At 41.0% G+C, this 24515-nt stretch overlaps 1 protein-coding gene across 5 annotated transcripts in view; it reads right to left on the bottom strand.

Annotated features, from left to right (window-relative positions):
* Positions 1-202: 202 nt before the first annotated feature.
* The window catches only part of CLTCL1 (clathrin heavy chain like 1), a 35826-nt gene continuing 11513 nt past the window's right edge, over positions 203-24515 (bottom strand). The window contains exons 3-34 of one of the 5 annotated variants that reach the window (XM_065646565.1): positions 23259-23527; positions 22827-22988; positions 22318-22431; positions 21330-21503; positions 20828-21025; positions 20250-20450; positions 19978-20130; positions 19279-19401; positions 18392-18529; positions 18044-18208; positions 17460-17640; positions 16939-17102; positions 16114-16239; positions 15650-15792; positions 14815-15049; positions 12799-12921; positions 12233-12378; positions 11647-11830; positions 10922-11114; positions 10295-10452; positions 10035-10199; positions 9496-9603; positions 8976-9143; positions 8745-8894; positions 7790-7921; positions 7344-7454; positions 6601-6771; positions 5598-5819; positions 4876-4896; positions 2542-2621; positions 2046-2131; positions 203-1525 (exon numbers count right to left, since the gene is read on the bottom strand). In XM_065646565.1, the coding sequence (XP_065502637.1) occupies positions 1410-1525; positions 2046-2131; positions 2542-2621; positions 4876-4896; positions 5598-5819; positions 6601-6771; positions 7344-7454; positions 7790-7921; positions 8745-8894; positions 8976-9143; positions 9496-9603; positions 10035-10199; positions 10295-10452; positions 10922-11114; positions 11647-11830; positions 12233-12378; positions 12799-12921; positions 14815-15049; positions 15650-15792; positions 16114-16239; positions 16939-17102; positions 17460-17640; positions 18044-18208; positions 18392-18529; positions 19279-19401; positions 19978-20130; positions 20250-20450; positions 20828-21025; positions 21330-21503; positions 22318-22431; positions 22827-22988; positions 23259-23527 (4880 nt within the window). In that variant the 3' untranslated portion in view covers positions 203-1409. The remainder of the gene's footprint in view (positions 1526-2045; positions 2132-2541; positions 2622-4875; positions 4897-5597; positions 5820-6600; positions 6772-7343; positions 7455-7789; positions 7922-8744; positions 8895-8975; positions 9144-9495; positions 9604-10034; positions 10200-10294; positions 10453-10921; positions 11115-11646; positions 11831-12232; positions 12379-12798; positions 12922-14814; positions 15050-15649; positions 15793-16113; positions 16240-16938; positions 17103-17459; positions 17641-18043; positions 18209-18391; positions 18530-19278; positions 19402-19977; positions 20131-20249; positions 20451-20827; positions 21026-21329; positions 21504-22317; positions 22432-22826; positions 22989-23258; positions 23528-24515) is intronic. The other 4 variants (XM_065646561.1, XM_065646562.1, XM_065646563.1 and 1 more) reach the window with 4 other exon arrangements.

Raw genomic sequence — 24515 nt, 5'->3', positions numbered from 1 at the left:
CCAGCAAAGAAACCGCAACTCCCTTTTAAGTTAATTGCTGAGCCATCCATGTTAGGTGCTTTGGCACAAGTTTCTCTTTTTCCTGCCTGTCATCCTCAGTTGTCAGATTAAAAAACCTGTTGCTATTAGTGGTAGCGTATTGCTACTAACCAGTCCCCACCCCCAAGATAGTAAGACTAGAACCACACAGTGGATACTGCAGTTTTACATTTATAGTTGGACTTTTATAATATTCAAGATTAGCACAAGATTCATAACCATAAATTATACATTGTTATCTAAGTACATAAAACATTAATGATACATGTATTTGAAGAGTGGCACAAAGTAATAATACATCCCTGTTGGCATTCTCAAAGAAAGAGGTGGGTGATGGACAGGCCGTTGATACTACTGCAGCATAGCAGAACTGAGCCACTGCACCCTGTTAATTCAGGTGGTGCTGACTCTGCCCACCAGAGAGTGTCAGAACATTGTGTGGCAGGAAGCCAATGCCAGAACCAGTTAAAGGTGCAAATAAAAAGTCAGGATTATGGCCCTGTCTACTGCCTCAACATTTAGCAGTGTGTCCCCCTCCCCAATCCCGACACTGTGCTCTTGCATCTCTAGCACTTTGGCAGCCCATGCACACTTCAATGTTTACTTGCCACACACAGCTGAGGTTTCCTTTAGTACCATTTAACGTCAACAAGTAACATGCTCTCTTCTTGTTAAACAAAAAGGATCTGGGAAATGTTTGCTCTCTGGCATGAGAAGATTTATTTTCTTCAAGTCTCAGATCTACTTCAGAAAATATAGAACAGACTCCAACAGCATTGAACCCCAACAGCATTATTGTCCAGAAAAGGAAACTTTCCCAATATTCCTCTAAACATTCAGAGCACAAATATTAGAAAGCCCATTTTCTTTTGCACGCAAGACCGCAAATAAAATGGGGTAGAGTCAGATGTACACAAGCTTTCAACAATTCATTATTAATGAGATGCTTCACTGAATTGTTAACAACCCTGCTACTTCAGTAGCTTCAGCTAAAGCTTTAACAACTTGGTGCCAGGCAATTTCCCAGCTGCCTTCAAAGGGCTTTGCAAAATAAAGAAAAATATGCTCTCTTCCCCCTGGTCTCAAGCAGTTATTGCTATATGAGTTAGTGAAATAGTGCCTTAACTTCAGACAAGAGTCTCACAATGTCATTAACAAAAGCTGCCTTTCAGAGGTTGAAATGTAACCGGACAATAATCAATAAATAACAGTAACAGGCATCCCGTTGAAGTCTCCTCACTGAGCCAGGCAGCGTGTTCAGCCAACAGAAGGTCATCTGTGCCTTTGGGACCATTGTACACTTCTTGGAGAAGTTAAAAAGGGACGGGAAGGAAGAGAACAGAGACAGTGAAGGTCTGTCAGAGAGCTAGTTACATATTGAAACCATAAACAGGCGGCTGGGTGAATCCTGGTGCTGTGTATCCATACGGGAAGTTTGCCTGGGGAGGTACTGCACTGGGGCCTGCTGTTAACATCAACTGCTGGCCTAGAAAGCACAAGAAAAAAAACCAAAAAACACAAAGTTAGTTTAAGAACCAAAGCTTCCCTAATGGTAGCTGTGCTATGGGACAGGATTATGAGGCTTTAGCTAAAAATCAGCCACTGTGCAAGCATACACTAGCAAGTTGCACCATTACTCAACATGCACCAGAGTGGGCACCCAGGTCATCTGCTCTTGCTACCAGAAAATGACAAAAGCAAGGCAGACTCAGAGGGAAGTATCAACTGACCTTGGAGGCATGATAAACCTGGCTTGTTTTGAAAAGCCCACACACAAAAAAAAAAGCTCATACTACTTAACCCATGCACAGTCAGAACTGAAAAGTAAAGCAATTCAAGCAAATAGTTAGGTCTGTTAAGTCTCACAGTCTGGAGAGTGCTGCAAAAGGCACAGACATACCTCAACAGATTTGTCCTCCTCTCTAGGAGCACACATGCCTCATGCATATATTAAATTCAGGTTAACATTTACATCAGACAGTGAACCAGTCACATCCTTCCCTTACCAGCCACTTCTAGGCGCTTGTTAGCAGAATGCCTCTTCAGAAGGGCTTCTAAAATAGCACACTTGAGGACAGCCATGGTTTTTTGGCTGCAATCATCTTAAAATGGGTGAGCTAGAAAGCCAGTCTGCCTCTCTACTTGGAAGAGCAGAAGGCAGACACATTCCTCAAACAGGAATAACAGGCAGAATTTGCATGCGCTGTAAGTTACTCTGGGGTTGTGCACACCTTGCTATTCCCTCTCCTGTTACCATACTGAAAGACTATTCCTAAGCTAGAGTTCTGAGGACATGTAAGAAGAGCAAGACTTTAGCTGAAGAGTAGAAGTACTGTAAGACTGAGATGTCACTTCAACAACTTATGCAGTCCATCTGGCAGAGACAACCATTTTACTACCTAGTTGAAACCAGTTCACTTTAACTGGAATAGTCATTTAAGTTACCTCCACAAAGAGAGACCAGAGTGACAATAGGTAATCAATTAAAACCAAGTCTTTCACCTACCAAATACTATTGGAGTGGGTTCAGTTACTTGTTCCTCTTCTTTTCTTAGGCTTTCAGAAGCATCAAGTTTATCCACCTACATTGAAGCGAACAGGAGATGTATGAAGGTCTTGTCTAGGAATTGCACCATCGTGTGAGGCTTTTCACGCCTGGTGCCTCCGCTATCAAGTGTTCCTTTTATTAGTCCAAGCTGGAGACTACAAAAGTCTGTGTGTTCCCAGCCAGCTATGTTGTAAACCTGCCCTCCTAATTGCTTTAGGTTTATTGCAATAAACAATAGCTGTCAAATGGAGCCAAGATCATTCTTACCTTCAAATAAAGCACTTTTTGGGGCGTTATTCTAGTCACTGTTAACTCCATGACCCAGAAAACAAGCCCATCAGATTGCAGTTACAAGTATAATCTCAAAAGGGCCTAATCTACACTTACCTACTAAACCTGTAATCCCTCTCTCCTTCAATGAGAGGACCGAGATATTTGAGAATATTCCAGACCCATGAAGTTTAATCTTATTTAGGACCACAGCCTAACCTGAGCTGCAGAGTACTGCTCTACTGTATTAGTATTCACAACAGCTTCTTTTAGAGGAAACTCTAGAACCCTTATAGGAAGTGGTCTAGTAGTATCAGCTTTATACAGATATCAGTGTTGTGCCAAATGACACTCTGTTCACACTAAACACATTTGTGAAAGTGCTATAGTAATGCAGCAGCCCCAAACACAACTTCAAATTCGAGGTGGGGGGATTAATCTGAGGCAGCAACAGTACCTTCCTTCTCTCAGGTTTAACAATTTGTATCTTCCATAAAAGAACCAGTGAGACTGAAGACTGCAAGGCATAAAAATCACAGCTTTCCATCCAGATACAGGCAGTACTAACATCCTGGCCAAACCTACATTTAGCCCAATGCTGTATTTCAGCTGCTCCTCATGCTCCTTTCCTACTGCAAGAATCATATCTGGTCTGAGAAGTGCTGCAAGAGGGGCCTCTATTATAGAGAAGTTATCTAGATGTGGTGTGTAACAGTTTGCCAGACCATTTGAAGTTTACAACTCAAATTAATAACTTGAGTGGCAGCAGGTCTTTAACTGGTTCATTGATAGCTGTCAGCCTAACAGCACTTCGGATAACACTAGTTATTTGTTACACATGCTATCCATATTATTATGTCAAGCAATTGACAGCTACCACTTTCAAACGAGTTGTGTTGCTCTATGACCTGGTATTCCCACTCTCTCTTGAATTTGACTTTCCTGCTTACTGCCCCTAAAGGATTACTGAACTTTAAACAGAAATGCAGTTACTCCCTCTGTTGGGGAAACAGCAACATGTAGAGAGTAGACAGCCCAAAAAAGGGACAAGCGCAGCTCTCCAGGAAAGCCTTAACATCTGTCTGATTTGCTGCCTAGAAGTGAAGTTGTTCAAAAGGTTTCCAAGTGAGTGTCATCTTCCTTTGTGCATCTGGCCCCTTCTGGGCCACAGGCTATTCTATGCTTTAACACCTTTTTATGCATAAAATAGAGTTCTGGAAGACATACACACCCCACTGATAAAATAATATTTTTTGTACTTTTGTAGTTAGTTACACAACAATATTTTAGACATACCACATTTATAAAGCCCATTCTCTAATTCCATGTTTTGCAGTTAATTCAACAGACTAAATTAGTTCCACTGAAAACCGCTTTCACCATGCAGATTTTCCTTCTGGCAAGTTATCCCGTATTTAGTACACACGATTACTTGTAAATCCAACCAGCAGTTTAAAAACTATGATCTGAGACCTAAATCTCAGATGGAAGAGTCCAGGTGAAATTGTGTGGCAAGCTTCTCCTCAGTGGAATATGAGGAGAAAGAGGAGTTTAAGATCTGTGCAAGTACTTTCTTCATAATAACAGGCAAGAAGTTTACAGAAACATTATGCTACTATTCAAACCCACCATGCCTGAAAGATTGCAAACTTCAGTAATTTACAGCATAACAAGCAAATTGCACTTAGAACACATCCTGTTGTGTGGCATCTGCTTTTGTTTACTTACAAACATCTTCCCTGCCACAAGATATCTATGATATAGTGAGCAGGAACCCAAACACTCAGCTCCTGCTCAATCACTTGGCTTCTATTTCCCATGAAAAGGAGCAGAGTCTGGTTGGATTTTCAAGTTGCTTATGAATAGTTATCCTTTTAGCATTAGAAAGTGAACAGGAAATGAGTTAGAGCTAAATTACACTGCTCTTCTGGCAGAAGCTACAGCTAGATTCCTGTAAAAGAATCCTAGGATATTGAGGGACACAAATGAACACAAAGAGTTTTAAATCAGAGTGTCACCTTATAGAACAGCCCATCAACCTGCAAGAAAATTCAGAGGGGAACACTTAACATGACTGATTAGAGGCAACTTTTAGATTACTCATTTTAATGAAGTTCTTTACTGTGATGTCCTATGCAACCCTAGAGCATTCCAAGGAAGTATCTCAGCTTAGTATCTGAGAGCTGGTTGAGAAAATTGAGACAAGCATTTCAGGACCACACATAATAAGAATCTCTCCTCTCAGTTGAGGACTAGTTATTGGCATCAGTATTGTACAGCCAGACTACACATCTAAAGTTCTGTTTTCCATTAAAAAAAATCATGTTCAGCAGTCTACTCCTATGGCTGATGTAGGAATAGCATGTACTATTAGTTACTCAAAAACTATGTTCTCTGTAACAAGAAAACAGTATTTTTATGGTTACACAAAGTAGGGTGATACAGGTTGTCCTCACCAAGTCTTCAGCTTCATCAGCTATGGAACTACTCTGAAAACCATACAGTTGCTTATGTCCACTGTTAAAAGCAAAAGTTTAATTAGACCTCTTTCAAGTCCTAAGGCATCTATTTATAAATTTCACTAGCTAATCTGAAGTGATTAAAACCCACTGAACTTTCTAGAAGACTTAGTCTATGAGGAACAAAAATATTCCAAATATATGCAAAGAGGTCTGGTTTACATAATGCTAATCATCCAGGAGACTAGAAGTCTTCACTTTTTAGCCTATGCAATACTCACTTTGGTAAGGTACTCTCTCATCACTTGGATGAAATAAGGCATTGCAAAGTCCATGATGTTATGCCTCCACGCCAACTCAAGGACTACATCTGGGTGCAGCAAGTCGTAACACGTGAAAAGGCAGGCTGCAAAGCACTCCTGCTTGCCTTCTTCCAGGAACCACTGAAGCAGCTTCTCAGCTAGTTCTGCATCTTTGGACTCTGCTGCATACTGCATAGCATCCTAGAGAGAACAGCAACAGTTAAACTTGACCCTTGCCTGTCAACATCTTGCTCTACACCTTATGTACATGTTATTGCTAGCTAGATACACCAGGTATTTGGAGTACCATGAAGTTAGTCTGTCACAACACCAGGCACGTTCTGTAGGAGCCAAGCTACAGTACATATACTCCGTTAAGTCCTCTTATTTTGAGGTAACCTGGATACTTGTATTAACATTACTCAACAGGCTTTCCTTAAGCGCTTCAAGTGGCATGATGAGATTTTACTGAGTTTTGTAACAGAGAAGATAAACAATCTTTGTTATCCCATCTACCTCACCACTAGATATTAAAGATTACCCAGAAGAGATTGCATCAACTGCTTGCTACACATCAAGACAGAAGACTATTTACCAGCTCTCCTACAGAGTAACCAAAAACTGGCCCATGAGAACTCACTGCAGGCTTTAAGACTATACCACTGTAATCTTGTTTCATCTGTATCCTAACAAGGCCATAAGTCTTCAGTTCCATGGAGGATGTTCCGTATAGATACAGAGAACATACAGATGCCATTGATTGACATAGACGGATCTCCGAGTATAGAATAATACTATGAAATTAAATTTAAGATACGCATTTGAAATTGTAAACACTTCTCTAAGAGTCATTCCTCAAACTTCAAATGAAGGTCTAAGACTAATTAGAACTCCAGATTCAAAACTAACTAAACACATTCAGTATCAATGCTCCATAGCTCAGACTTCTTGGAAGTCAGGGAGAAAGACTGCATTAACTCACCTTATACAGACGGTCTTTCTTGCATAGCTCCACACTCTGTTTCCAGCGGTTGTTACCTTTATACAAATATGCTGCAATACGCCTAAATTCAATTAGTTCGTGCTTTTCTAGACGCTGAGCCAAAGTTATGTTATCGAAGTTGTCATAGGCATCAATGGAAGCTCTCAAACCCTGTTTGAGAGAAGATTGTTACATGTGCCAGATGGTACTAGGCAAGAACTGCAGTAGAGAAGCATCTAAGCACAGTGCACAAGTGTTTAGGTTCTGCCAGCTGGCTGGTAATTCTATGGCTACAGCTTGTTTACCCTGTGTATTTCATGCATCTCTCCAAAAGATGATTTTTAACAAAGACACTAAGTTGGTCATACTGACTTCACTTGACAGAAAAGCTATTTACCTTTAGAAGACAAAGTGTGTCTTCCAAAAAGCAGCTAATGGGGCCAGAAGCAAATATATTTACAGAAGTGTTGCCCAGTAGAGTACATACCTAATACAGAGCTTTATGAAGGCCGATGTTCTGAGAAATAACTGTGATATCTGCTTTGTTTGCAAATCCTCACAGTGTCTCAAGACTCCTGCCCACAAAGGGTCTGATTCCACCCTCACTACCACTGCACTGTGGAACTTATCTTCTACACAGGGAATTACTCTGTGTCAGATGGAAAACAACCAAACTATGGCCTCTTTCTGTTGGAGAAAGAGAAGCATCCCTCAGGCCTAGCAATGTAATTTGTGGGGCTCACCTGGTAGTCTTCCTCCTCTGTTAAAAGGTTGTTCAGAGCTTCATTCACTCCTTTGTTGTTGTGGTTCTGGACTGAACGCAGATAAGGCTTTACTAGAAGTAGCTGATTAACCTGCAATTAAGATGATTCCAATACAAGATAAAGTATACCAGGTCTGACACTTCATATTTCTGAAACAGTTCCCACTTGTTATTACAAGAGTTTGTGCTTATTGTCAGGACCCTTCAGAAAAAGCACATTGTATTGCCAGCGGTAAAATAAAACATCCTCCTAGGCCAGTTGTGCTAACTCTTCCAGTGTTTCCCATATCAAGCTGAGATTGGGCTGCTTCTCCATCCTTTATACTGGAGCAAAGTCACCTAACAGGTGTCAACCCTTTTTGCCAACCAGAGACTGGAGTGTCTTAACTCGAACAAGCGGATTTCTTATTCATCTACCAAACTCACCTTTGAGAAAAAATTGACGGTCCTGGTGTGATCCAGTCGTGGAGATAATACAAGCAGGAGATCATTGATCAGCAAAGGTTTGTAGTCTAAGTAGAACTGCAAGGCTTTGTAGTACAGCTCCACATTGGCCACCTGCATGGTTATACACTAGTTAGTACTTCAAACAGGACTATACCTAAGGTGCTTAGTTTGGATCACTTAGCACAAGGTTTAACTGACTCTTAAATAAAAGCTTAAGTTCCCTTCTAGAGGCCAGAAGTGTTACACTTACATGCAGAATTCTTGTTCAATCTTAACTACTTCTTGTGCCATCCGCTTCCAGATAGTGAAGTCACAAGCTACCAGGGGTAATACAAACCAGTTCTAAGCCATCCACAGTTAAGAGATCCTGGCACAAGAAGCCCACTGGAGTTGACGTGACCGTTTGTTGAACTCCTAAAGCCAGCAAAAGGCTGTAGTCTTAACCAGTCTTCAACTTGTCTTGAAGTCCAGAAGACCACTAAGAATGCCTTCAGTCTTAGATCTTGTCTAAACTATTAATCAATTCGCTATTATCTGCTGCATTCATGGGACTGGCCAGCACAATTCTCTCTCTCAAACAGCTGGGAACATTTACAGAGATCTTTCAGGAACAGTCACAGCTTCAGACTGAGACAGCACTCAGCTCAAAGGTATTAAGGAGGTTATGCCTCTTGCTTGTGACCTATGATCCTGAGCAGCCTCTGCAAACATCCTGTGCTAGTTGCTGCCACTCAATAGAACATGCTGCACATCACAAAACAAAGGGTATAAGATTAGATTAATTCTTGTGCTAAACTGATTGGAAATTGTTTTAAGTACAGCAAGAAAATTGAGAAAATTAGCTTTAAGCTACTACTAAGTGATGATTCTGTTGTGCATTTTTGCCTCTGTTCTGAAACTTTCAGCATTTTGATTCAGTTAACTAGTTACTTACCTTGGCAATTATGTCTTTAAACTGCCCTTCTTTCCAGGCATCAGTGGGATGATTCATCATAGTAATTATTGCATTGTCATACTCCTCGTACTTGTCATAGAGGAATACAAGTTCTGCCCAGAGATGAGCCTGTTCTGCAGCTCTGAGCACCTGATAAAACAAGAAATCACCCAGTTTGATTCATTGACAGCTTCCCAGCTCCACTTGCAGTGTGGCTACCTTACTGCATACCTTTGGAATATTAACTCTAGACCAGAAAAGCTCCAGATGTTCCCTCATTTTCTGAGGCTTGAATTTGGAGTATAAGATGGCCAGTTCAGTAAACATTCCCATGTGAGCACGCTCTAAGCCCAAAGCAGCTTCCAAAAGGGCAATCAGTTCTTCAAAGTAGCCACGATCCTGGATGTTAGGAAAAAAAGGGTTAATTGCAAATTCATGACCACCTGGCACTTCAGGCTTGCTAAAATGCATATTTACTTAAATTCAACATGCTTTGCTTTTCTATCCAAATGAGTGCTTAGACTTGTAAGACATGATTACAGTGAGGTAACAATTGTAAAAGAAGGGACAGTGAAAATGATCATCCTTCCCTTTACTACATAAAAAAAATGCATGCAGCTATTAGGAAATGGAGATGAAGAACAAATCTAAAGATCAGCCTCACAGGATGTTGAGTTTTATCTGTGACCACTTTACTAGCAGATACAAGTATGCTGTCTAAAGTCTTCTAGGATATTAACAGTGATCTAACCTGATAGTAACTGATCAGCTCCTCAAGCTCATCAGCATGGATGACTATGTGTAGGCCACAGATCTGTGCCAAGCGGAATTCTTTTCCATCCACACAGGCAAAGCATACCTGTAATGAGAGTTAGCAAACAATCAACCAAAAGGAGAATACTGCAATGTTTACTTAATCTCCTTATATTACAGAGCAAATTAATTAGCAAAGCTTTACCAAATCTGAGGCTTACATTCAGCACCAAATAAGTCTTTCCATAATGCTTGCTCCAGAACTAAAAACTCCGCCATTCGTGTTACACTGTTTTCAAATTAAGCTTTATTGTCTTGGCCAAGAGGACAACTTATAAAGCTATGGACATACCCTGTAGCCAGAAGCAGTTAACAAGCTATTATCAGAGCTAGTTGTAGATAGTTATGAATTAACTCTTCTTTAATTTCCACATTACTGACAGAGCAAAGGAGCCCAATTTTGCTCTAGAGCAACATGCTCTCACACAACAGTAGTTCACATTCTGAAGACTATTAAAACCCACAAGTTTAGGTTACCTCCTTCCAAGTCCTCGTGCTGTTGGCTTTGCGGCCACTGTCCACTGCTGCCTGATACTCTCCAAGGTGTACCAAGGTAGACGCCAGGCGAGCAAAGTTAGATACATTGTTATAGAGTAGTTTTGCTGCTTCATACATCCCCTCTTCGTAACAGCGATCACCAACCTGGATTAGGAGACCAAGGCAAACAAAGGTAACAGCAAGAATCGGGGGTCAGCCAAGCAGCAAGCCATACATAGGAACTGTAGATCAAGACGTACCTGTTGTATATGGGCATTATTAGGGCCACTAATGAACTCTTCCAGTTCTGACAGACGATTAGTTTTTGCCAAAGCAAAAATAAGTTCTGTCTCTACGTAAGATTCTCTAGCCTTTTTCCTGGCCATCTGTAAGAACTTGACAAGGTCCTCCCAGTTATCTTGAAGAAAGAAGATATATTTAAGATCTTCTGTTCAGTCATCCTGTATTGCTCACCTTGACCACCTTAGGAATGCTTTTCACTAGTAACCTCAAAGATCTCCTCCACCATGGTACTAAGCAATTTGCATTTTAGTTAAGGAACTCCCTGCTAAACACCAAGTCACCCTCACATGAGGCTGAACTTCTCGGCAACTATTCTACAACCCAGCTGGCATGCAATTCTGCCACACACATCTAAATAAATACATTACACTTGGCTACTTTTTGCTCCATCTTTAGTGTAGCAACACAGACAAGCTTGTTGACAGGAATCTCACTGAACATTGACTCATCCATTCCATGTACTGGCTGCTCCCATGTCCTCTGAAACAGAATTTCCAAGTCTCAGGAACCCCTACTGCTCGATGTAGATGCGATAATCTAGCTCATATCCAAACAACTTAAAGTTTGGGGATGCTTTGCCTTACCATTTCTATTAGCTGCTTGAACAACTTCCATGTAAGCAGATGGATCATCTGCTTTTATATAGGAGTCTATGGCTTCTTTCACCAAGTCCTTCTGGAGCTGCGCTCTGGCTAGCTGGCTCCATACTGCTGGCTCATTACACCTCTCTGCAAATTCATAGGCACGGTCTAAGTTGCCAATGTGCTCAATCAGCACCTGTAAGAAATTGAAGTAGCAAGTTAAAAATCAGAGCTTTATAACACTGTCCTTTCTAACAGAACTCTTCAGGTGCATATGCTGTTTTGTGTAAGCAATATGAAGCTGACTGCTTTTAGAACAGCCACTTCTGCCCAGTAAAGTAGAGGTAGCGAGAGTAAGACTCTTGTTGCTACTGCTTCTTCTCTCCCTTACAGAAGTCAGTAAGGCTGGCCTAAAGACAATGCCTAGTAGCATTTGCTTCTCCTGCATCTTTCAAGTATGAGTCTCCAAGGCAGACACTCAATCAAATGAGGTGCAACACCAACATTTTAATTATTTTGACCAGATCAGCCTCCTAAATCAGTATTTTGACTTTGTTTTGCTACTCTTTGCACATAATCCCACTTCTCCCTGCAACTTAGTATCATACGGGAACTGTACTCTTAAGGCTCAATGATTTAAGTGACAATCACTCCTTGAAAATCAATAACAGTACCTTTCCCATTCTATTCCTAGCATTCTATATTGTCATGCAGGAAGCAGGCCTCACCTGAATTGCCGAAGTATTAACATCAAATTTTCTGAATATAGCAAAAGCTTCTTCATATAGCTCATTACTGATGGCAATGTTTGCAATGTCTGGGGCATCATAGTTATCCAGCCGATTGATGTACTCCATCACACGAGTGCGGTCAGCCTTAATGGCAGTCAGGATCAGCAGATTCTGGAGATTCCTTTGGTTAACAGAATGGAGAGGCTATAAGCAGTGCTATAAGAGGCTGTAACACCTGCTTAAGTGACATGTATAGCACTTCCAAAAAAAAAAAAATACACCTGCTTGCTGTCACTAGCAACAACTTTTCATCCCCAGATTGAGAAGCACAGATATTTGCCTTCAAAAAGAAATTGCTTACCAATATTAGTGTTCTTTTCTCTGAACACACCCCTGCAGACTGTATAGTGTGAACTAGCTCTGTTCTTAATGCACAGAGCACTCTGAGTTCTGCTTTTTCACCTCATTAGGCACATTTAAGAGTGCTTAGGTCCTACAACCAAGAGGCCCACAAATAACTCAGGTCACTTCACAAACTAAACAAAGGCAATGAAGGGGCTGAACTTGTGGACAAAACTCTTACCTGTGCTCACTGAATACAGAATTATCTAAGACAATTTTTTCCAATAACTCAATCAATTCATTTGGCAGGTCAGCAGTCATGAAAGCTTTCACAGTTACAGAAACCTCCTCTGGATCCTGTGTCTCTGATAAAGCTGTTTGGACAACCTGGATGTGAAGGCAAGAAAGTATTAAGTCTTTTCCCTAAATGAGATATTTGCCAACCTATTCCAGTGAACTACAATTTAAGGCTTCAGAACTTTGAGAATATTTTGTCATAGACAGCAAGAAAGAGCTCCTTCGATACTGGATGTAGCTATGAAAATCGTATCTTGGATCTATATAGGGAGCAAATTCACTAGAGGTAGGTCATTCCACAGGACAGAAATATTATCTTGCTGGTAACTAAGTTTTCTGACCATGAAGGTCAGAGTTAATACCTGCCACTCAAACTATTATAAATTTCCATATGGTTGTGATGAGACCTCAAGGGACCTTGTGGGGAAGGACAGCTACTTTAATGTTCCGTGATGTTTCTGAGACATCCTGAGGTCTCATCATAATGAAAGTTTAGCTTTTGTGCTGTACCTGGTCAATAAGCTGCCGCCTGAATGGGTTGTTTTCTTCCAGAACATTTGCCCAGAGCTCAGGGTCCTTCCTACGCACCAGATAGCGAGCCTCACTCTTAAACAGTGAGTTTTCATTGCAGACCTGAAGGAGAAGTTACAAATATTGGTGTTAATGTGAAGGGTTAGTACCACAGAACAGGTTTAGCTAGCTATGAATCAGACAGTCTAGAAGACTGACTAGAACTAACTGCTGACCAATGCTAAATGCCACAGACAAGTTCTTACCCAACCTCTGATCTGGAAGGCTCATGGAAAAGGTCTCCAGCAGAATTTCTATAGCTTCTCTTGGTTTTGCCCAACACAGATACTGTGACAGTGGCTTCACAGTAACTATTTGCTTCTGTTTGAAGTGAAGACCTGCAGAAGCTCGAAGAACTTCAGTTTTAAATCTAGAAATGGAGCCACTTGCCTGGGCAGTGTTAAGTAGTGAACTGAGAAATGGTGCTGGTGCTTAAAGCTAGAAATAAGTTATGTATTTGGTGTCATTAGATTTACACCAGAAGTGTTCAGAGTAGCAAGTAGCCTGGATTCCCTTGTTACAGTGTTAAGGGTACAGACTAAATGTGAAATCTCCTATAGAAGTACAGCAAGGAGAAGTTACGAGTTATAATCCTATTAGTGCCACTAGCTTCAATTTCCAACTAGAAGGGTAAAAACCTGAAAACATATTCCATCTTCTACCAACGTTGTTAGTATCTGAGTTAGCTCTTGGAATCTCAAGTACTTTGCTGCAAGCACATTAGCAGTAGCACAATTTTGCTTTACATTCTACATCAATTAGTTGCAGGAGTTGAGCCCTCTTCTAGGAGGCAATGTCTCAAAAATAATTCTTACGGAGGAAGATCTTTTCTCCATAACCAGAAACACCTGCTCAGCACACTAGTTCAAAGAAGAAACTGGTACTGACAGGTTTTTATGGTTAACCAGAATGGTAAAGCTTATCCTAGCAAAAGAACAACTCAGAGCCACCTTCACACCCTGAAATAAAAAAGCCAAACACAACAAGATTTTTTTTCTTTTTCTTTTTTTTTTTTTCAGCTACAGCTGCTTCAAGCTGGAAAGTCATTCACTTTCAGCAGCAATCCTAGATTATGATTATATCACCATTCTAACACAGGGTAGGGCCTTGCTGGGGAACACCATTTCCTTCGTTTCAAACAGGCAAAACAAGCTAGTTCTTACCCCTACACAGCTGACATTCTTTGCATACGTTAGTGCAGAAGTGCAGGTAGGAGGAGGATGTTTTCTTTCCCAGCAGCCACAAGCATTGCCATCTGGCATTAAGCTCTGGTGTTCAGTTTGATACTAGGGATGTGTTTGGAGAACCCTGGCAATTTCACTTGCCCTTGAACTTCTGAGAGAGCTTCTAGGAGTCAACAAGCTTAAGATAGGAGAGGAACGCTATCTGAATAAGTCCTTGCAGTTTGAATGTCAACATTTATTTTCCCCATTTCTATTTAAGTATTGGAGCAACTTTAACGATCAGCCACAACACAGGAAAATTACAAGCCCCGTTCTAATTTCAGGGAAGCTTTTCCTCCTACTGCAGAGCCAGGCTAGATGCCAAGCTGTATCTTCTGCTGATCAAGTGCTTGAGGCTCAAAAAAAACCAATCACAACACCAAAAACACACCCCACAACCGAAAACCCCAAAATCAAATTAACAAAGGCTTAACAGTAGACACATTCATTAGCTGGTCCCAATAAACAATTTCGTTTTGAGCAAATCAGTGGATAAAAGACATGAATTGTACCTTAAATCTGCAGAGTTATAAAATTTTAGTTTTGATATATAGTATAAAGAGTTCTTTTCATCAGCATTACTATCTCCATATGGAAGAATCCTGCCTACCTCAACTCCTGAGTGAAACTGCAAGACAGGATTCTGCAAGTGTTAGACACACAACCAGCTAGGCTTCCACTTCAGGCAGGAAGTAGGTTTTTTTAACATGTTTATAAATGCAGTTTTGCTAACCTTTATGAGTTCCAGATCACATTGCCCCCTCTCATAAGCAACGCAGGCCAGATGAGGGTCCCTCTTTTCACAATATTTGCCAACTACACGGCTGTCATAGTAAGGATTCTCACGAAGGAACCGCTCTGGATTATTATTACTGTCAATGTAGATTTTGGCCAAGGCATTATGAGTCGCAGGTTCTTCACAGCCTTCATGAATCCTTGATTCAAGCCATGGCAACAGCAACTTAAGCCTTTGAAGAAGCAAATATTTTAGGTTTATAAGTCAGACTGCAGTATGCTTTACAGCTCCCCATTAATACCTGGCCTTCCCTTCAAGCAAGTCTGCTCATCAGACTTCAAAGCAGATAGAGACCAGCCAGTTATTTTTAATGAGTCTCAACTGAGTGGAGGCCAGATCTGCGAGTTTAACATCGCAGAGGGCCACTAATTTTGCAATCTTTCCTTTCAACTTCTGTCCTATTACTGGGCTCTTCACACTTAAAGCCATTTGTTCATTTCACAGAACTAAAAACTAATTACACAAGGTGCTGTGTGCCTACAAGAAGACTGTCAAGAGGGTTTTATCCAGATTTACTCCAAACACACATCCCATGATTGGCTGTACACGAAGTGTTCAAAAGCCACGTTATTCATCATGCAGTGCTGTCAGGCATTCCAGTAGGGCCCAAATACTCAAGAGACTGACTAGCAAATCTAAGCTGCTTTTCTATAAAGAAAGATAAAATATTATTAATATTGTATCATTCAAAAAACTGCATCCAATTCAATTCGGGTGTATAGCAGGGTCAGGAAAGCCCAACACTGGTATCTACAGATGCATTGTTCTTTACCGATTTCTTTTTTCCACTTCAGCCACCAACTCATCTGTTGAGAATTGGCCTCTAACCACCATGATCAGGTTCTTAATGACATCTTCAGAACAATCCACATCAAGAAGCCCTCCAACCACTGCTGGTATACGGCTAGGATTCACCTAGAATAAGCCACCATCATTACAATTAGTTATAAGCATTACTAATAATCCACCCCCAATCTTCCATGTGGGGAATTTCTAGTTAACAATTTAAATATGCTTTAGAGCAGTGAATTTTAAGTTACTAACACATCTGTATATACATTCCAGGAAAAACTACACTAACAGGTTTCTAACAGACAAAAGGCTTATTGAAGAGCCTCTGAACTAGAAGTGTGAGCATAAAAGACATAGCAGATTCTGCTTTGCTTTACTTTACAGAAAGGTTAAGTTCCTTCTAAGGAAGGAAAGAGCAAGAGCTTAAAACTGGATTTTCCTTACCTTCTGTACATAGATCTCTATATATTTCTGCAGGTTATTGCGATATAAGTAGAGCACCAGGTCATGAACAAAGTCAAATCGATCACAGACAATGATCAGAGGAAGCTGGTCTGTGAGCTTTGCCTCCTGTATTTTGTGGAGAAAAAAAAAAAGCAACCACCATTTGTTGAAGTGTTTTCAAAGCAGGAAAGTCTGACCACAGAAGTCACAATATGTTTAAATTTTAGACTGCCAAGCAGATGATTGACTTCAAAAGCAAGTTACCCACTATGAATACCATGCAGCCAGTCAACCAGTTGAGATTTAAGTTTAGGCTTTTTGTGAAGTGCCACATTATATCTACATCTTTATCTTCAAAATGACTACGAATTCACATAATTCAGAAGACAGTTGCTGGGCCAAGAACTTAATGCAAAATGAAATGGCATTAAAATCCCATTTTACCAGTCACAAAACACACAAAGTGTTGCAGGACAGGTTGACTCCAGTTCTAATAAGCTTTGTCTAGCCAATATCCTTAATAAAGCTTCTGCTGAATACCACAGTCTTTCCTTCTGCCCACCTGGATTCACCTCTGTTAGGTGAGAACATATTCATGAATTTGGTACAAGTCAAATACAGGCCAGTTTTTAAGGAATGGTGAATTTGGGCTTGCTTTCCCAGAGATAGCATAGAAGAACCTATTATACATCTGGAATAGGATCAGACTCCTATTCCAGCTACACAGTAGACTACTCACAGCCATGGCAGCCAAACCCTGAGCGGTACTCCCCTCCATTAGAAGGCTGTAGTTCTGCTACTAACCAAAACATACAGAATATTTACCTTCAGAAAGTTCTTCACCCGTTCCGGGTTATAGCAGTTACTTTCACGGCAGATTCTTTCCACTTCCTTTATCTGACCAGTCTTGCAAGCTGCCTGGATGTACTTGAAGTGAACGTCTGGATCCTGGCTGAAGTTTACAATGGAACCCAAGAAATAGAAGAGTCCTAGAAAGAGTCACATAGTTAGAAAGGTAAGCAAAGGAAGTGCAGACTCCTATGGGCTTCGGCTTGTTACTTACTTCATCGCTGCTGAGGGAGCAGCTTTCATTCAACTGCAGGAAAACTCAGATTATTTTTTCCCCTCTTTCAGTTTTCATCTTGCTTTCTGATCTTTACTCAAGAGGGTAAGAAACTACCTAGAACAAAGCTACCCCTAGAACTCACAGTGATGAGCTCTCTTTGATAAATGCATCCTAAGGTCCAGCCATGTGCCAAGTACCTCTCCCATAAAAGCTACAAACCTTACTGTTAACTTCAATCAAGCAGTGCTTCCAAGTAAGTCGCTTCCCTCTAATACTCTACCTTCATAGCTTTTGAAAGATTCAAAGAGCTCCACAAGAGACTGGGTACCAAGCTGCTCATGGTATTTAGAAGCGACTTGCACACATAGCTGTAGGTTTTGCCTAATGTTGGCTGACAGCATGGCACGTAAACACTCCACAGAGTCTTCAACTGAGAGAGAGCCAAAGAAGTTCACGAGCCACTGCAAAGAAAAAGAAATTTTACTAACTTACACAGGATTTGACTAACTTCTAAAATGTGGGAACTAGGCAGAGTTTCCACCCCAGCTACTAGAGAGAAGTCTTCCATGCACTAAGACCAAGGACTTAAAAAGAAACACTTGCCATCTTTACAACTACAAAAAATGCAGTTTGGAAGAAAGATTTGAAATGCCCACGTGGGAAACTGAGGTCAGATTTAAGCCAGAAAAAGTATAGATTAAAGTTTAATCATTAACTGGACAAGTGTTCTTGAATCACAGCTACGTGTGGTACTTCAGGACCTACAACCCACCTTCTAGTGGCTGCAGGGATTTTAGCAGCTACAGAAGTACTAAAGAGTGTTCACTTAAGCTTTCACTTTCTTACTCTGTACAACAGACTTACCTCAGGATTCAAGAGGTGAGTATGAACAACAGCACGTTTAATATCATAGAGATCCGTGTAGTGTTCCAAAGCTCGCTGGAGTAAGCCTGCCTTTTCACACAACTGGGCAATATGAGCACGATCGTAGTGTGTAAACATTTGGTTTCCAAGAATGGCATCTGCAACCTAGGAGGTTACATTTCATATTCAGACTGTTAGAGAATCATAGCAGTTCAGCTTAAAAGCTGTTGAAAAGCCACAGCAATGACTAAACTACTTATAGATACCAGTATCAGACATCATATTATTGTGCAAGCTTACTACTGTCTCTTCTTCACTTTCTGGAGGAACTAGGTTAAGAGGTCTCACCTGCGGGGCATGAATCAAATTCATTTCCAGGAGGCGAGTCTGAAGGTGGCCTTCTGCAGGGCGGTTATTTTTCAGGGCATCCAACAGGAAGGACGTGCACTGCTGAATAAGACTGTTCTCCATGAATACATCCACAATCTGTTGAGATTGGTCAAGTTAGAGAAGGGGTTTATACATACATATGCGCATTTATCTGTGTACACTAATGACCTGGCTAGAACACTAGAAAGGCAGTTCATCACAGCACCCAGCAAGCTACCTTCCCTTTATTATCATAAGATTACTACTAGTAATAGTGAGACAAGTTTCACACTTTGTTTTCTTTTTCTCTAGAACATAAGCAGCACACTATTTTGAGCTATTATGCCAGATTTTGCCACCCACTCCAGTTTCAATGCAGCTCGCAAATCCCATCCCTTCTCTCTTGTTGGGATAGTTGCTACAAGAAAAGCTAAGACTTTTTCTACATAGCTTCAATTACTTAATAATGCAAAGTATTGCCTTATTTCTCTGTCTCTTTAACCAGAAGTGGCCACTGGCACCCAGCATTCAACTTATATTTATTTGTTCGTCTTCCTGTAAATTCTCTGCATGGGAAGAGTTAATGTATGCTCCGTAAAAGCCAACAGTAGGACAGTAACACTATTGCCTAGACTGCGGCTGTGGCAGATTCATTATCAATATTACAGTAATAAGCCAGAAAGCCTCTAAAAGAACTACAGAGCACACCTGCCTCTAAAGACTTAATGGTAACCAAACTTGGCTAGAATAGTCCCTTTTCTAACCAAGCCAACTAGAGACCTGATCTGGCCTTACCAGTCCCGAAAACGGTACTATGCTATTACCTCTGTCTAGAAAGAGACCAGAACTCTTGTTGTAGGCATCACCTGGTTAATGTTAGCCAGTGGCTCCTCATCTTGTACCAGCATCTGAGAGAACTGCAGGCCTTGCTCTGGACTGACTCTCATCACACTTCTCAGTAAGAAGATCCAATCTGGGGTATAGCCAACCTAGAGATTTCAGAAACAGTCATGCATGCCTGAAAAGCTTTACATATCTCTTAAGCCTTCAGATTCTTTATCACAGGCACTATGAACTGCTGTGAGGTTGCTATGCTCATTCCCCATCTTCCAGGAATCCTCGGACAAAAGCATCACCTGTCTGTTGACACAGAAGTTCAGTATTCACCTACTTAGTAACTGAACTTGCGCCAGGGAATTTCTCTTGCTAGGTAAGAAAACTGCTAGGAACAAATCTTTAAACAGTCTTAAGACACTATCTATCAAGTAAGGTCCTAGTCTTATGAATTTAGGAAAAATCTTATCTTTATTCTCCAGAATAAGCTTGAGCCAGTCCATTAATTTCATAGTTCACAAAATTCTGGATGTTCTGAATTTAAGTTTTTTGCAGACTGCTCAAACCTTGGTCATACATTATGATTTGCAACATGACAATGAAGAACACACTATTTCTCAATCTTTCCTACTTATTTTTAAGTGACAGGAATCAAACTTATCTCATGGAAGACAGCTTGAGAATGTACACGTTAAACATAAAGTCTATGAGTTTGTAGTAAACAACTTTACCTTTTTAGCATACAGCACTATTTTCTGGAATTGACCAGTTTCAGCAAAGCACTGAATCACTTTGTTTGGCACATTAGCACGAAGATAGACACTGAGTGCAAGGGTTGGGTCAGCTGTCTTCACCAAGTCTCCCAGCTCCTCTGAGCACTCCAGCTGAAGTCAGAAATGGTATTTCGTCAGGCAGAAGAATTCAGAGATGTAGTATCAACAAAAGTATTGTTCACGCTCAGTTGTTACAAGGCAACAGAACTAAGTGTCATGATCAAGCCTACCTTGTCTTCCTTCAGCCACTTCTCCAGAAGCTGCTTGCGGCCCTGCTGCAGGACGGGGCGACAGAGCTCCAGAGACTCAAACTTGTTCAGCTGTCCCTGGTCAAGCAATATTCCAAAGTACTGGAGCAGGGGAGAGGCCTGCCCAGGCTGAGCTGGTACACTCTGGAACTTCCTGATCGTATCACTGGTACGTAGAATGCCCTGGAGAGGCACAAGATGGAGAGAAGCGATGTTTAATTAGTGAAGGCTGAATAATATTAGTCAAAACCAAGTATTAAGCTATACACTGAAGCATCTACTCTTAAGCCTTCAGGGTGGAGATTTTCATCAAAACAATGACATTCTAGCAAGAAGTCAGTGGCCACAAGTCCAGTCAAGGGTTGGAAAACTATAGCAGATGCTCCTTTATTGGATATGGGAGAAGGTATTAGTCAGAACAACCACCAAACTGCAGAGGACTAGTACTGCAGCACTTTAGCTTTTGAATGTCAAGTACTGAAATGCAAGTGAGCTAAGCAAATCCACTAAGCTAAGGCAAATCTCCATGACTTCTAAGCTGTACCTTTGGAGTTATTTACCTTCGGTGCAGATGCAGCTACTTTAGCAGCATCTGCGTAGCTTCCTTGAGCAAAGAGCGTGTTGAACTTTCTGGCAAATAATTCCTCTGCCCCAGCCAGATTACTACGTATAGCCATACGCAGTCCCAAGTCAGGATTCTGGAGAACATTTGTAGCATAGTTCACTATGTTGTCTTCCTCAACACATACAGAAAGCACCTGGAAAGGACAAGAGGTATATTGAGGAGTACTGTCCTTTCCACAACTACTATGAAATACAGCAACCAAATGGCTATGCAGCCCAGTGTAGCAGTAGATGATAAGAAAAAATCTCCACCACACACAAAACCAAAACCACCAAGTTCCTTCCCATGCAGTTCTATACTAGGAACAGTTAAAAACTGACTAATCAACTAGTTACTTGCTCCCTTTCACGACATTTGTTGCATCAAGTTACTCAGTAGGTTTGTTACATTCCATCTGAGCTTTAGAAGGCTCAAAACCAGAATGCTGGATTTGTTACCTGTCCTTTTTTGTTCACACCAATAATGCCTGAGGTAGGTTCATGAGGTGCTGTGACAAAGATAGTATCAGCACTAATACGATTCATGTAGATGCACACTCCAGACTCCAAGTCATACATGTGAATATATCCATACTTTGTGATCAGGTAGATAACACCATGCTTAACTCCAATCTGCCAAAATATGAGTTTTTATTAGTCAAGACTGTAACAGTTAAGACAGCTGCCTTTAGCCTAGTCACAAGACGGTACTGCAGTAACATGCCTTTGCACCGACATCAAGAACAAATATAGCTTCAGGCTTTTTCCTTACAGGCTCAAAGCAATGAACAGTTTTGCTGGCCATTTGGAGCCACAGTCCCACCAAACAGAGAGGCTGAAGGGAAATTAAAATTAATCTGCAGCAAAGGATATACTCCTCATCCTAATGAGCCAGGCTGAGGGAGAAACTCTGGGCATAATTAGCATTCTAGTCTACATATGTCAGTAGAAATTTCTGTTCAGAAATATTAATGAGATAATTCAACTCTCTTCCAACAAGGCCTACACAAAAGCACCAGTAGAAGTTAAACCAGGCTCAGCTACTGAGTAATCCAGTTTGCCTGTCAAGTCACTTAAACAGAGGAGGCTTGCAAGCCAAAATGGTCTTCAGACCAAAAAAGTACTTTAACTTTGGAACAAACCTTCAGATGTTTTGTTAATTAAGCTTCGAGCTGAAGGACAGTGCCACATGAATCTTGCCATGTAGACAGCTTGCTTTGTTTACCTTAAGGCATCTCTTGGTTCATTTATGAAGCTGGTCTATTTATTAGACTGGTCAGCAGTTGCATGCTCTGAGATAGCTGCCTCCCACAAATCTATTAACACCCCTCCCAGAACTGGGAGGAATGACAGCAAAGCACTAGTAGAAAGCATTCTTTGACAGAGATGGCAGCTACTTGTCAAGCTATAAAGTTGATTTTTGGTGGGGGGGGGGTCAAACATTTACCTGCATTGCTACAGGAAAGTCTGTCTGTGCCTCAGGTGGGAAAAACACATCAACAGCTTTCTTAACAAACGGTTGATTTCCAGTAGCTGGCTGACCTACTTCAATTATGTGTAGCTAGGAAGAAAAAAGAACATGTCACAAGACTGCCTGCAAGTACAGCCACATGAAAAAAGTTCCTCTCTTCAGATATGCTACTGAAGTCATCTGCCACACTCGGCTGACGAATATCTGCCCAATCCTGAACCAACACAGTCTGGGGAGCTGTGTTCCAGATATTTATCAGAGGGACAAGTTTTCCAGAACTTAAAATAAAAACCAGGAAAAGCTAAAAACCAAACAAAAACAACAACCCACCAAAAACAAACACCAAAATGATGCTGATCAAGTGTGCTGTGCACGTGGTTCCCAACCTATTCTTCAGAGAGCATACACTAAACTGGGTGATCACTGAAGTTCTATTAGTACCAAGTTCTGCTACAGCAAAACAGGAAAACAGTTGCAGACTTTACCTTGCCCCCTGCGGGACTCCTCACAGCAAAACAGAAGAGGGTAGAAGGTTTGGCATTTCCCTCTATTTTGAATTCCGCAAAAGCTGCTGCATGGCCCTCTATAGGTTGGGAGACTTTTCTGTCAACCGAGTACAGCTGCATTGCACCAACCACACGATTTTGCTAGAAAGAAGAAAGGTCAGCTTTCAGAGATAAGATTTCAAATGTTTATAGCAAGACCTTTGGGACAGTAAACTAAAAAGCAGCAAATGCCTCTCATACCCTCCTCCAATGCTTTAACTGCATTAAAAATCAGGTTATTCCTACAAAAAATATGTTTTTGAATTTTTAATCTATAGGAACCAAAGTTAAGAAACAATAGCAGCTATTAAGTGAGAGGGGGCCATGGCTCTCCGGATTGTGTTCATAGCATGCTATCTCCAGGTAACTTACCTGTGCTGAAATTCCTATCAGCAGCAGCCATTTCTGGTGTTCATCTGTTCTGTAATTGATGATTTGGCAGCCTGCAAGACTAGCATGCCTGTCAAACATCTTCTGGGGTTGTGATTCTCCCTCCATGCTCCAGTGGTAGACGGCTGTCTCTGTCACCAAGGCAACTGTATTCACAGATATCCATTTCCAGAAGATCACCTCCTCTGCCATCGTGTGGGCTTTCATTTTACTTTTCATTTCAATGTTAAAGATCTGAAGTGTTTTCCCAGCTAGTGTGACAAAACCCAAGAAACATCATGGACAGGTTACCACACTGGCCATCTGTATTCTCCCTATTTACAAGCACTCTGTTTAACCCACTGTTCCAGCGATACTAGACACAGGATTAGTGTCCTGTCACATCTGAGGCTCCTTTGATACTTGACTCATATCACACAGAATCCGCCCCCCTTCCCCAACAGCTCTACCATCCCTGAAACAAAAAAGTCTGCGTCTTATGGACACTTGCATGGACATTCCAACAACTGACAAGCATAGACATTTTAATCAACTATAAGTTGTAGTTAAAAGACAGTCTAAGCTACAGAGCTTGTGTAAACTCTAATTTAGGTAGCAGCACTGGTACATCAAGTGATAGGTGTCTGCTAGATGTCATTTAGTATAATTAATAGAAAGAATGACTCCAGTTTGTCAATTTAGTAGCTGTTGTAGATGACCTGGAGTCCAACAGCACAAGACTTGGAACAGCTTGAGATAGCCAAAGACCACAGCTTCTACTCTATTTTTCTGTTGAACAAACTGCACTTAACTAGGAGATGGATGCAGTCTGTACAACAGTCATACAACAAGTGTCTACTGAAGAGGTCAGTCAAAAGTTCAGAGAGATTTGGAGCTTTACTTCCAGTTAAGGTTGCTGCTTCATCATTCAGGTAACTATATTGCAGGTTTAGCTTGACTTTAGTATTCCTTTTAACTACCAGAAGCAGCTAGTAAGGGTAGACTTAAAACTGATGTTAACTGAACAAAGCTATAAAGCACAAAGAACTCTCTTCCTTTCAGGAATTCAGAGTGATGTTTTACTTCTCTGCAGATGAGAACTCAGCTCTAAGAATATTGTTTTCTGTTCACAAGACACCCACTCAGACTGCTGGAGTATTGGCTTGTAATGCCATTATTTCAGAAGTGTTTTCCCTGCTAGTAACACTTCTGTCAAACTGGTAGAAGTTCCTTCTACTGGGAAGTTTTGACAGACAAAGG

Source organism: Caloenas nicobarica, chromosome 16, assembly GCF_036013445.1.
Source record: "Caloenas nicobarica isolate bCalNic1 chromosome 16, bCalNic1.hap1, whole genome shotgun sequence".
Lineage (NCBI taxonomy): Eukaryota > Metazoa > Chordata > Aves > Columbiformes > Columbidae > Caloenas > Caloenas nicobarica.
Note: the sequence above shows the minus strand (reverse complement) of the source record. Positions and strands in the feature narration are given on the sequence as shown.